This window comes from Ctenopharyngodon idella, chromosome 18 (genome assembly GCF_019924925.1).
Source record: "Ctenopharyngodon idella isolate HZGC_01 chromosome 18, HZGC01, whole genome shotgun sequence".
NCBI lineage: Eukaryota > Metazoa > Chordata > Actinopteri > Cypriniformes > Xenocyprididae > Ctenopharyngodon > Ctenopharyngodon idella.
Window position 1 is genome coordinate 33,579,375 of NC_067237.1, and position 14,607 is coordinate 33,593,981.

The window sequence follows — 14,607 nt, forward strand, 5'->3', positions numbered from 1 at the left end:
CTGTACCCTGATGATCGCTCCAAGGTAGCCCTCATTATCTCTCAACTCAACGGGGCGTGCACTCCAGTGGGCTGAAACGATCTGGTCACAAGACGGACCAGTAACCCAGTCATTGAAAAATTTCGTCACCCACTTCAAGGAGGTTTTCGGCAGACCTGCGAATGATTCATCAGCCGGTGAGCAGTTATATCATCTAAAGCAAGGATCCATGTCTGTTAATGACTATGCTCTTAAGTTTAGAACCCTCGCAGCTGCCAGCGGATGGAATGAGCAATCCTTAATCACCACTTATCGTCAAGGACTGGAACCCAGGGTACGGCTGCATCTCGCTGCATACGAGGATACCATCGGCCTCGAACGCTTCATCCAGCTCTCCATCAGAGTCACCACTCATATGCAATTGTGTCTCAATGAGCACCAGGGCCAGTCACAATACTCACCATTCCTCTGTCAGCCAGAGTCCATCAGCCCTCCAGAACCAGGCAATGAGCCCATGCAACTAGAGAATAATCGTCTGACTCAAGCTGAGCGGCAGAGGCAGCTGTCCCGGGGCTTGTGTCTACATTGTGGTGCTGCTGGGCATGTCATATCTGCATGCCCCATTCGTAGGTAACAGGTAACAGCTATCAAGAACTGGCCCACTCCATCTACAATCAAAGAGCTCCAGCGATTCCTCGGGTTTGCAAATTTCTATAGAAGTTTCATCCAGAATTACAGTTCCATTGCACTCCCTCTGACAAGTCTCCTCCGTGGTAAGCCCAAGTCTCTGTCCTGGTCCCCTAGAGCCAACCAAGCCTTTAACACCCTCAAGGAAGCCTTTACCAGCGCACCGCTCCTCATGCACCCCGACCCAGAGAAGCCCTTCATAGTTGAAGTTGACGCCTCAACCACCGGGGTAGGAGCGGTGTTATCTCAGCAGCAGGGGAACCCAGCCCGACTCCATCCATGCGCCTTCTTCTCCCGCAAACTCAGCCCGGCGGAGAGAAACTACGATATCGGCAACAGCGAACTTCTTGCCATCAAGCTGGCGCTGCAGGAGTGGAGGCTTTGGTTAGAGAGCGCTAACCACCCTTTCACTGTACTTACTGACCACAAGAACTTAGAGTACTTAAGGGAAGCCAAGAGACTAAACCCCCGTCAAGCTCGCTGGGCGCTGTTTTTCACACGTTTCCATTTCAACATTTCCTATCGTCCTGGCCCAAAGAATGTGAAAGCTGACGCTCTGTCCAGTCTCTATCCCTCGGAGGAAACCAACGAGGAACCTGAACCTGTTCTCCCGAAGGACATTATCATAAGCCCCATCCAGTGGTCTCAGACCTCTGTGCCCTCATCCAATGCCTCTGCCAACGCTCCACCGGGCTGCCCACCTGGTTTGCAATACGTCACCAGAACCCAGCACACTCCACTCATCCACTCGTCACACACATCTCTGGGCACTGGCCACCCAGGGGCCAATGAAACCCTCTTGCTGCTTAAAGAACGCTTCTGGTGGCCCAACATGGCCAGGGATGTGAGAAGGTACGTCCAGGGATGTCAGGAATGCGCCATTTCCAAGAGCCCTAGTCACCTTCCATCTGGCAAGCTCCTTCCTTTGCCCGTTCCCAACAGACCCTGGTCACACCTAGGGGTGGACTTTATCACCGACCTACCTGCCTCTGACAACAATACTTGCATTCTGGTGGTGATCGACAGATTCTCCAAATCCTGCAGATTGATTCCCCTCAAGGGATTGCCTACTGCCATGGAGACCGCCAAACTCATGTTCAACCACATCTTCAGATATTATGGCATTCCTGAAGATATTGTGTCTGACCATGGACCCAAGTTCACTTCAAGAGTATGAAGGGCCTTCTTCTTCCTCCAAGGTGTGACCGTAAGACTATCGTCTGGTTACCACCCGCAGTCGAACGGGCAGACGGAGAGGAAGATTCAGGAAATAGGGCGCTTCCTACGTACCTTCTACCACAGCCACCACGACTCTTGGAACCAGTTCCTGAGTTGGGCCGAGTACGCCCAAAACTCCCTTCATCAACCGACCACTGGACTCACTCCCTTCCAGTGCGTACTCGGTTACCAACCCCCTCTCTTCCCTTGGTCCGGTGAGCCATCGGATGTGCCAGCCATCGACTAATGGTTCCGAGAGAGTGAGAGGGTCTGGGACGCAGCCCACCATCAGCTACAGAGAGCCTTGCGCAGACGCAGGATGACAGCCGACCTAAGACGCTCTGCTGCTCCAGTCTACCAACCTGATCAAAAGGTCTGGCTGTCAACCCGGGACATCAGGATGCATCTGCCCTGCAAGAAGCTCAGTCCCGGTTTCATTGGCCCCTTCCCCATCGTCAAGCAGATCAACCCGGTCACTTACCAACTCCAGTTACCACCTCAGTACAAGATTCACCCTACGTTTCATGTGTCACTCCTCAAACCTCACTATCCCTCTGTTTCTGTTTCCACAGAGCCTGGCGCGACAGAGGAACCCCCAAACCAAAATTTCATAATTCTCACAGAGTGCTCCACAGGTGCATATTCCTATTATTTATACTTTTAACAATTTCAGCATTCATTTATTTATTTCAAAATGTAACTATATTGATCTATTAATCCAACTCTTTCAACATTTCTTTCTTAATCAGAATTAAAGTCTTATTCAAACAAAGAGCAAGTTGTAGTGCTACAGCATCTCAGGGCATTTCCACTTCCCGAATCTGGTGAAGGTGCTATCACTACTTATCCAAAATCGCAGGCGAGTGTCAGGTCTCTAGCATCTATACACAGGATCATTAACACCATCTCAGAATTACTGTCTCACCCTGAGCACAGGTCTTTAGTCGTCCAACACTATCACTGCCTCAATTGTGATCATATGAGCATAGAATCTTTAGCACTTCTAATTCCAGCATACATGACAAGTTGCTCTTTGCAGGAACAAAGTTTTATTGGCAGCTTGCTGGGAGCACTCAATCACAACAATTAAAATACTCAACAAACACCACTTTGGTTGAATCAACCATAATCACTGCCCTTAACAGCCAAAAGTAAACCACATTTGAATGTGATCACCAGTTTTCTTCAATAATTTTCTTCTAATTCCAAAATTTAATTCACTTTAACCTTTTATTTAATTTAGAAGCATTTGTAAGGAAAAGTATGAAGACCGTCCTACCTTAACCTTAAGTCCTTTTAGCCCGTCCAGGAATGGTCCCTCTGTCGAACAGGGATCTGCAGTCTGGCAGAATGAAGTCAACAAGTTCCTCGTCCCCATCCACTGACAGAGGGAGATTCTGAGGACTCCTGAAGCTGGCTCGACAAATTGTGGTAGATTTTCCCCTACACACCCGACTTAAGTTAAACCGGGTGTCCCAGACACCCAGGTGTCCCAGACACCTATGAATTTATACTCTACTAAGTGTACTTCAATACCTGTTCGAGACGGCTGACGTCTCGGCCCGTTTGAGCACTATCACCTGGTGATAAGCTCTTTAGTGCTCCTCCACTAAACACTATCACTTGTGTATAGAAGTAAGATCTCTAGTGCCTAGTCTGCTGCGCAGCCTAAAAACCAAACAGACTCCAGACTATGCCTTGTATCAATCACAGAGAATCCCACCAGCAAGAAGAATACAACAGTTTATATAGGATAAGAGCATGACAAAGCATTCTACAATATGATTAGTTCTTCATATGTCAAACCCTCCTGTTACTAGGTAAAGCAATATCTGCCCAAATTATGTGTTTATTAGTTCGTTGGTCACTCAATATCATGGGGCTATCATATTTAAGTGGTTGTCTAGCTATCCCTAAGTGTCATTTACACTTTTCTTATTTTTGGACATGATTCAGACACACACTGACTTAGGCCCAAGGTTTGAGAACATTTAGGTTTCAAAAGCATATAAATGTTATTGCTGCAAGGAAATGAAACGTGAGTTATGATTAAAAATCCCATCACACAAGACAATTGGGAAAAGGAAAAGGGGAAAAAATTTAGTTTTGGTTGGACAGGACCTGGGAGTATATGGAAAGGAGTTTTGTAAAACTGTGGTATGGCCCAGTATCCCTATGTGGAAGTTTGACACTCCAATAGTGGATTTGGAGGTATTATAGACCAAAACAGTAAACAATCAAGTTGATTTGTTGAGTTATTCATTTTAAGCTAGTTTTTACAGATGGATCAAAAGACCCAATAAGAGGAGTTACAGGTGCTACAATTGTAGTTCCCAGCCAGAAGAGTGAGATGAGCAGGAGAACATCAGATCACTTAAGTGTATATGCTGTTGAGCTGTTTGCCATTTTTTGGCATTAGAATGGATAGAATGCACTAAGTTAATGCACTAAGTTAAAGTAAGAACTTTAATTTGCAGCGACTCTGTCTCTGTACTTCAGAGTCTCAAGACCGGTATGGTTAAGAATCATCAGGAGCTTTTTTTATGATGTTATGTCTATCTATTTAAGAATAAAGAATAAAGGTGATGAAGTTATATTTATGTGGGTCCCAGCACATATGGGTATTATATGAAATGAAAAGGTAGACAAAATAGCTAAGAAAGCACTGCAAAAAAAAAAAAAAAAAAAAAAAAAAGAGTATAGAAGCAGTCATCAGCCTTTCAAGATCAGAAGGAAAGAATATAGTGTGGGGAAAAATTATTAAAGAATGGCAACAAAGGTGGGACCAAGAACTAAAAGGAAGACATTTATACTTGATAAAAAAAAAAAAAAAAAGAGTTGGCACTGTGGAAAATAAGGGAGGAAACAGGAGAGAAGAGATTATTATGACCAGATTAAGAATAGGGCGTAATAAATTAAATAGCACACTTCATATTGTGGGGAAACATCCAACTGGGTTTTGTGACCAGTGCAAAATACCTGAGACTGTAGAACATGTGCTTATTAATTGTTCAAAATATGAATTACAGAGGATGGATATGATAAAAGACATGGGAAAAATAGGACTAACAGGACGTGGAGTGAAGAATATAATGGACTGCAGTAGGAATGAACAAGGAATGACATATATGATTTGCTTTGACTAAAACAGGACTAATGACAAGAATATGATGACTATGATGATGTATATTATAGGGAGATGAGAGGGTCTGTATCTCTTACCATTGGAGAAAGCGTAATAGCTAACTTAATCACATGCTCACCTTTCAGCCTATCTTTGTTATGTAATGTGTGTATATGAAGGCACAATGACGAAGGAGAATACGAGGAGTAAGTAACAGATTTAATAACAGAAACAGGCAGGAACTCACTATACAAACAACTAAACATCAACGAGAATGGACCAAGAATGAGGGAAAACACAGGGTATAATATATATATATATATATATATATATATATATATATACACACACACACACACACACACACATACATGTGACAAACAAAGGGAACGTAACAAGATAATTAACGGGACACAGGTGAACGAAATGACTAATTAAACAGAATGGGAGAAAACTCGGTCACAGAAAACACGAGACATGTGACAGATTGCCCCCTCCCGGGAAGACGCAGCCTTGCGCCGTATAGAGTCCAACTGAGGAGGGGGGGGCGGGGGCTCTGGAGGGGGGCGGGGGCTCTGGAGGAGGGCGAGGAGCAGAGGAAACACAACAAGAGTCCAAAGCAAACACAAAAACACTCTATGGGGGAGTGGAGGGTGGGAGGAGCCAGGGGAAAGCCAGGAGCAGGAGGAGCCAGATGTTACCCCAGAAGCCAGCCAGGACGAGGCCCTAGGGTGGAGTTGCAGGTGAGAGGAGCCATGGTGGAGTCAACTTGGTGGCGGACGACACCCTGGGGACGACCAACGGAGATGCAGCTGGAGACCCAGATGGAACTGATGAGCCGACGAGCCCACGCACAGCCGATGGTCCTGGAAACCGAGGAGGAGCCGTGGTGATGAGCATCTGAGTAGGAGGTGGGACCGAGGATGGAGGTGGAGCTGGAGGGAAGGCGGAGCCAGACGGAGCCGTAGGTGCAGGCAGGTCGATGACTGACCAAGGTGGAGCTGGAGAGACGAGGGAGCCCTGGAGAAGCCGTATGGCCGATGGTGTCTGGTGGAGCCGAGGGAGGGAGGAGCCAGGGTGGAACCGAAGCGTCGACGGGCTGTGGTGGAGCAGGGGGCACAGAGGCTGGAAGTGGAGACAGGGGATCCTCTGAGTGAGATGGAGCTGGTGGCCTGAAGACACGAGACATCTCTACCTGACATGTGGAAGATGTAGAGCGGGTGAAGGTCAGTAGCGATGGTGTGGCTGAGGAACTGGCTGAAGAACTGGGTGAAAGAGGAGGCGGGAAAGGGAGGCTGGGTGGGCATGCAGGGAATTCAGGAGACTCAGGGAACACAGGAGAATCAGGGGAATGGGAAATCACCTTTCCAAAAAAGTCAATTAGGTCAGCCTCAAAAATACCTTTCAGTTCCTCAGAATATTTGCCAGGGATAGCAGTCATCTCAACCACAGCAATGGTGTGGGCGGGGTTTTCCTCCCAGCCCTCGAGCTCCACAAGCACTCCCTCAGCGTCGCACGATGTTACCGGCTCGCGCACTTGGTCAGAACCTTGCTGTGAGGCGGGCTCTGGGACAATGGTACCATCCGACCTTGTCCTCAGTCCTGGCTCATCCATCGTGGCAGGCTGGCCTCCTTGGTCTGCGGTGGGCACGTGTAACATCTCCATTGCGACGATCGTTGGTGGTGGCTGACTGGCCTCTGGCAGTGGAGTGGGGCTGGTGGTAAAGTAATCCTCCGCAGGGCAGATGGTGAAAGGCAAGTGGTTACTCACCAGCACCCACTCCATGAATGCGGCGAAATCCTTCCGAGGACCGCTCCATGGGAGGCGTGCCCAGGACTGCTCGCTTAGGCTGGAGATGTAAAACATGCAGAACGAGCGGTCGGGAAAGTGCGTTAGGCACGCCAACTCCAAAAAAATCCCTGGTGTGTGATTCCAGGGAGTGGTCCCTCTGCTCCAGGCATAGTAGGGCTACTGCAGGGTCCATAGTGACAGAGGAAGGAAAAAAACAAAAAGAAACGAAAACGCCACAAAAACTGTTTAGGTCCGTTCTTCTGTTACGTAATGTGTGTATATGAAGGCACAAGGACGAAGGAGAATACAAGGAGTAATATTTAATAACAGAAACAGGCAGGAACTCACTATACACAACTAAACATCAACGAGAACAGACCAAGAATGAGGGAAAACACAGAGTATATATATACGTGACAAACAAAGGGAACTTAACAAGATAATTAATGGGACACAGGTGAACGAAATGACTAATTAAACAGAATGGGGGAAAACTAGGTCACAGAAAACACGAGTCATGTGACAATCGTGTAATGGCAGTGACATCAGTCGCAACATTCCCTAGTCTGCCTTCTCTTAAAAAAAAAATTTTTATCAAGCTAAAATCTACATATAATTCCCAACGAAAGTATTGTTTAGTGTAAAACATGCTAAGGATTAGCAAACAGGCTGTCGATTAATTAAATGATTAGCTATTTCCCCACAAAAGCTGTTTAATCAGCATAGTGAAGCCTCTCATCCATTGACATCCATTCACAAAACGGCCTCTGGTCTCCTTCCCTGCGCACCGCCAGAGGCGGAACGTTAGCATTAGCCGTTACGCTTTTTTGGCTAAAGGTTGCAGGCTTGCCTTCCAGTGGCTTTGGTGTGTTGGAGCTAAACTCCTCATAAAGAGGAATAAACACAAGGTGTAGTTTTTTTTATTGTGTTTACAGGCTAAACTGAATGGAGATTAGTTAAATTTCTCAAATTTAATACAGATTCAGGAATATGAATGATTACCTGATTAAGCAGTAATGAGGGAGTAGGAGATAAGGCACAGGATAGCATCAAGCCCCAGGTCAGGTGATAATCCTATCGACTATAACTCAGTGTATTATAGAGGGTGCTTCTCATATTTTTTTTTTAATTGTGTCCATCCTCATCTGCTTTCATTCCTATTAAAGGATTGAGTAATAGATGCAATATTGTGTATGTGTAAAGTATGATATTCTTGCTCATGTTCATGTCACTTGCACTTCAAAAATGTTGTTGGAACTTTAATCATAAAATTCCTAATAAATATTACTAAAGCAAGATGCATGCACTTTTTAAGAATTTAGAAAATGGATGGTTTATTCAAACGCTTTAATAACTTTTTTAAAAGAAGTATATCTTATTAGATTCAGTAACAATAAATCAAATGCAAATAACAAGCACAAAAACAAACAAACAAAAGAACATAGAAACAATAAGAAAGATGCATTGTTTGAAACCCAAAGACGTCAAGTGGTTCAAGAAACAACACTACCGTATAGGATGCACCTGTGGTTTCTCTTGAATGAGGAGGAATTGATTAGACTACTGAGAAGTGCACATGCAAAACCAAAATGGGCGTTTACCAATCAGTGGCTACAATTTTAAAGCTACAATGGATGTTTTTCAACAATTTTTCAACAGACTTGCTAAAATTATTAAGGCCCACCCCTAAACTAAGCCCCCAGTGGATTTGAGCAAATAAAGCGAGTAAAAGCCCATCATGGTTTGAAAACACCCCACTGATTGGGAAACACCCACTAGTGTTCTGCAGAGATGCATACCTGCATGATCTTGTGGCCATCAACTACAAATCACTGTTAGTTCAATGTCACTCTCTCCACCCATGTGTGCTGTCGACTTTCATCAACATTTCAATGCTTATCCAACACACTTTAAACATTGAAATGTCAGTCTCAACCAAAATGATGGTTTGGACTAAAACTCAACATTGTATCACTGTAACCATGATATCTGGGTTAACAACTTTAAAAGATTATTTTCAGCTTTCTTCGGCTCTTTGCACTGGCATCAAGTGTCTATGCACACACTCACTAGATCGGAAATCCAACATGGTGCCCATATGCAACTAGCCCATTATCATGTGAGAAACTTTCTGACTTATATCTATAATCAAGTAGCTTTGACAAAAAAATTTGCTCTGTCTTTTCTCCTTATTTTATATTTCCTTTTCTAATCAAACAATTTTAGAAAAATTAACGTGCAAAGGAGGTAAACCTACAAAGAAGACAAAACACATAAAAGTCAGTATAACAAATAAATTAATAAACAGTGCTATTTTAAAGCAAACAAATGGATGATGATAATTACAACAAAACAGCAAGCATTGCAATAATTTTGCTTATTTATTTACAGAAGTGAATCCTAAAATGATAAAGTAGTTGAAAATCTGAATTCACATTTTTAAACCATAATAATGTAAAACTACTTCTTTTGTGTTTCTCTTCCCATGATAGCATTTTTAGTGTTCCTCTCTGGATGTAGAAGAATGATGTAGCACTTTGGAGCAAATATGGATACCAGTAAACCAAAACTAGAAGCTAAAATGGCAAATATCTCCACAGCCACTGCATATTTCCCTGGAGAGCTCACATATGCTGGAACAAACGCAATCCACACAGCACAAAATATCAACATACTGAAAGTGATGAACTTTGCTTCATTAAAATTATCTGGAAGATTTCTCGCCAGGAAAGCTAAAAGGAAGCTTACTGCTGCCAACAGTCCAATGTATCCCAGCAACATAGAAAAACCAGCCACTGAGCCAATAGCACATTCATATACCATTTTAGAGCGGATATACTGGTTGTTTTTATGGGGTGTTGGAGAGGCAGTTGATAGCCAGACTACACATATCACAACCTGGAGGGCTGTTAGGACCAGAACTGTGCATCTTTGTTGAGCTACTCCAAACCATTTCATTGCTCCTTTGCCCTCTGGTCGAGATGACTTGAACACGGCTATTACCACCATAGTCTTGACCAGGATGCTGGAGATGCACAGGACAAAGCTTATGCCAAACACAGCATGTCTTAACTGACACGTCCACAACTGCGGCTGACCAATGAACAGCAGTACACACAGGAAACACATTTTCAATGACAACAGCAGCAGAAAGCTGAGCTCTGAATTGTTGGCGCGTACTATGGGAGTGTTACGGTGATGAGCAAAGATGACCATCACAAGAGCGCAAATGCAGGTGCCAAGTAGGGAAGCAGTGGTCAGAGAGATGCCCAGAGGTTCCTCATAGGACAGAAACTCTACTGCTTTGGGGACACACTGATTCTTATCTGGATTGGACCAGAACTCATCTGGACACACTGTGCACTCAATAGCATCTGTATATAAGAAAAAGACTGAAAGATAAATTACTTTCAAATTATATTCAAATTTAGCCAACTATAATCTACTCACCTGTTGTATTGGAAATCTCTCCATCTCCGCAGGGCAGGCAGTCAAAACAACAGACAGGAAGACCCTTCCTCCTGGCTTGCCTGGTGCCTGGGGGGCAACTCTCACTGCACACAGACCTTGGGTGCTGAAAGAGATATCATCTGCTATTTGCCATGTTTGTCATCTCTTTTAAATTATGAGCTTATCCTTACCATTTATTTATTCATTTGTTTTAGCATAGCTTGACTAGTATTCAGATTACACGTATGCAAAAAGGATGACATTAACATGTAATGCTTATTACTTTTTTTGTCTCAAAGTTCCAGTATATTGCATCCTCATCAAGTGTAAGCACCATCTCTGTTGCCGCCCCTTTTTTTACTACACCGACCGTGTAAGTCCTTATTGATCCATCAGAGCTTGGCTGCCAGTTTAGCACATCATAGATAGGCAGAGCATCTCCATTCTTATCAAATGACACTTGATCCCCAAAGCCTGTGGTGAAGTTCACTTTCTGGAGGTAGTGGACCAGCTGTACAGTTTGTAGACAGAGCAAGTGTTTAATTAATATACAGCACATATTTGAATTTCCACCTTCAGCTTTTCTATATGCCTGAAGAGAATCTGCACTATATCCGTGGTTCTTACCTGCCAGGGTTTCAGGTTGATTATGTCAGCACATCTGTTCCCACTGAATGGTCCTCTACCCTCTTCACACTGCATCAGGTCATGAAGTGCATGTGCCAGGGCATAAACTGCCTTATAGACATTATAAGCTGGTCTCAAGTCTGAAACATCAGTGTATGGTGTGTTTGTGGTGCTCAGATTCTCCTGTCCTGTACACACCTTTTTCACTTGCTCTCCATCTATCACTCTTCCCCCATTTCCAAAACTACAACTGAACATTTTCTCCCAGAAAATTCTCACTATATTATTTCTTGGATCATTACTGGGGTGGAGACGTAGCAGAAAGTCATGAAGATCCTCAATCTCTCCACGTCTGATAGCAATGCCCAGTGTGCCCCCCAGGAAGGGCAGGAAACGTGGAGAATGGTATACAGATGAGGTGGCCCAAGCTTCACTTGCAATCCACTGCTTGCCAGTCATGTTTTGCAACACAACCTCTTCCATCAATGGTAGTAGAAAGGTGGGAAAAACAACCACCACTCTAGCTGTAGAGGCCTGAATCACTCCTGTTATACGTTGAATGTCTTTGTGGTTGTTATCATTTGGAATCTTTTCAGAAAAAGCAACACAATATCCAAATTGCTGCATTTCCTGCTGAAATAACTGAGCAGCATAGATGCCGTAATCATCATCACTGTAGACAAGACCAACCCAGGTCCATCCAAAATGCCTCAAGATCTGAACCATAGCCCGCACCTGGAAGGCATCACTGGGGATTGTTCTGAAGAAAGAGGGGTACTTTTTCCTGTCACTTAAACAGGAGCAGGTGGCATAGTGACTAACCTAATTAAGAAAAATGGAGAGAGAAGAAGAGAGAAGATAAAAATTCTGTATTTAAAAAAAAATTGCATCCTGGCCAAAATCCTACAAACAATGTTTATATAAAAGGTTTATCAAATGTACCCATGTATGCTATGTTATATTATGTGCAAAAAAAAAAAGGGGGTTAAAAATACTTTTTAAAGCAGACATTAAATTCACTAAACTAAAAATGAAATTAAAAAACAAAAGCACTGACAAAATGTTAACAGGTAAGAGGAACACACATTCACTCATCTGAGATTAGGAGTTACATTAGCCTACATTTGATTACCCCATTACAATACTGATAATAAAAATCCACTTACTTGTAGGTTTAAAATTCTATATATGGCATATTTAATATCCAAAAACAAATATTTTAGCAAAATGTAGCAATATTTTTTCTCAGAATTATTGGCTCGTATTCTAATGCGCTCCATCTGATTGCCGTGCATGCGTGTGGTGGCGCTCGTTCACTGAAGTCTGTGAAATTTAGAGGAAACTCGCATGGCTCGTTCGCTCTTGACAGAAAAATCTATATATTTTCGTGACCTAACATTTCACTGAAGAAAACATCACATCTCAAAAGCATTAAACAGCATATGTTGCTATCTGTCAGAGTGTCTGTCTGGGCAATACGCGTTAACTAAATCTTACCATAATATAAAAGTCCATAATATAAAACATGTCATTGTAATATTTAAATGACTACAGAATAATAACAGATGGAAAATATACTTGTGAAATGTAAGTTATGCACTGAGGAAAACAAAACATAAGCATTAAACAGCACATGTAGGCTATCTCTCAGAGCGTCTAACAAGCAAGTCACTTTAAACTATACACGTTAAATATCTTAATAGTTATTTTGAAGCCATTAATATAAAGGATGTCTCAGTTAAGACAAATTGGATTATGCACATCTCTGCAGCAGCTTACTCTGTGTCCTCTGCTATTTTTCAGATGATGCACTCATCATAACAAACTATCGATAAATGGTATTGCCTCATCCCATATCGTTTATAAAATATATATCGATATATCATACAAACTCGATATACCACCCAGCTCTTAGAACTGGGTGGTATATCGAGTTTGTACAATATATCGATATATATCGCTGCTCTGGAGTACGACAAACATAATGATCAGTGCTTTTGTATTATTCTTTTTTTCTTTTTTATCCAGAATATTTTTCCAAAATAGGTTCTGTAAAAAAAACAAATTGAGGACATATGGCTAAAAACACTAAATGTAACCTAAAGGTGCAAAAAAGTGCACATAGTGTATTTTTACTTTTTTCATCCCATCTTACCATTGGTACTCGAAACAGCCCAAGAACATTGGAAATCGCAATGGAAGGAGTTGAACTTGGATCCCCTACAATCCCAATCACAGGAGGGGGGCCAGTGCAGTTTAGGCTGGAGAAGGACTCCTCTGTCCCACTAGCCAGGGATATGGCAGCCCGGAACGCCATTTCTAGTCTCACACAGTTGTCATAAAGATGATAACCAAGAGTTATGTTAGGCAGCAGGTTTGGATTATTATTAATCTCATTCACTGCAAAAGCCATGGTCTGTGCCTGCTGGAAGATTTCCATATTAAATCTAAGAAGAAAAAACAAGATAAATGATGACATGAAGTAATTAAAATATTAATTAATACAAGCATTAATGCATAGAAAAAAACAAAAACAAACATTTGAGATCAAGCATCACTCATGAAGCCCTCCTATTGTGCATACTTGGTTAAATTTACAGTGGTTTCAACAGATTCTTTGCCAAGGCAGAATTACTGCTGTCAATACATCATGTGAGTAAGTTAGCTAAGATAAAAGAGGGCAACGAGAACTTAACCTTCACATTTTTGGTATTTATTATTATTATTATTATTATTATATTATATAGGTTTATAATCACTTTGGACCCTAACTCACTTTTCACAGTATGGTGGTTCTGGCTCGGTTCTGAAGCTCGGCTCTGGGAACACTGTGAAAAAGTGAACATGAAACAGGCCTCCAAGTATAACATCTCCATCCTGGTACATTCCATTTAATTTGAAGCGTCCCTGGAGCTGACAGGTACCTGATCTGAGGACTGAAGCTGCAGATATACAGTTAAATGACAGGTATAGAGTAATATACAGAGTCATCCACATCTCTCCTCTCTCTCTCTGACCCACTCACCCACTCTAAGTAACTAATTTATGATTAAGGTTGTATGGGGTGTTGCTTTAAAAGAGCAGGTAATGCCCTCAAAAAAAAAAAAAAAAAGGACGTCACCCTGCCAACAGAGACAACAGTCCTGATGGAATTAAAGGACATTTTTTTGCATGCACAGTTTATTGCTGTTCTGAGAAGTTGTCTACTTGCAAGTTTTTTTCTCAGAATGTTCTCTAGATGTCAGTCATGCATTTGACTTTTGCTGTGCAAAAAAAAAAAAAAAAAAAAAAAATACTGTGGTGATACCATGGTATAGTGATGCTATCAAGTACTAAGGTATGAGGAATGTTATTTGTCAAACAACTTGATTTGAACTGGAGTCATAATCTAGCAAGGAAGCAAAATTCAGGCTCACAGGTCAGGCAGGTGATAATTTTCAATTCAGTTCACATTCATTTTTTATTGCACTTTTCACCATATATATCGTTTCAAAGCAGCTTTACAGAAAATGCATGTCAGCATCACAATTTAGAGTAATCTGTTATCAAAGGTGACTGTGTCCAAATTATGTAATTTCAGAAATGTACAAATACAAATCACGCAGTTAGCTAACAATGTATTAATTTAAACAATGTTAGAAACAATGAGCTCAATGAAGTAATGAATACATGTTAACAAATGATTAGCATATAGCAACATTTGAAATGGTGCATGTTGATCCAGAGTTTG

The 14,607-nt window shown here is 42.3% G+C and overlaps 1 protein-coding gene across 1 annotated transcript; it reads right to left on the reverse strand.

Annotated features, from left to right (window-relative positions):
* Positions 1 to 9,260: 9,260 nt before the first annotated feature.
* LOC127499573 (extracellular calcium-sensing receptor-like) lies at positions 9,261 to 14,187 on the reverse strand. The gene is made up of 6 exons (XM_051869971.1): positions 14,174 to 14,187; positions 13,033 to 13,324; positions 10,937 to 11,699; positions 10,621 to 10,829; positions 10,251 to 10,374; positions 9,261 to 10,174 (listed from the first exon to the last, which is right to left on the reverse strand). The coding sequence occupies exons 1-6, from the start codon at positions 14,185 to 14,187 to the stop codon at positions 9,261 to 9,263; spliced, it is 2,316 nt and encodes a 771-aa protein (XP_051725931.1).
* Positions 14,188 to 14,607: the final 420 nt, after the last annotated feature.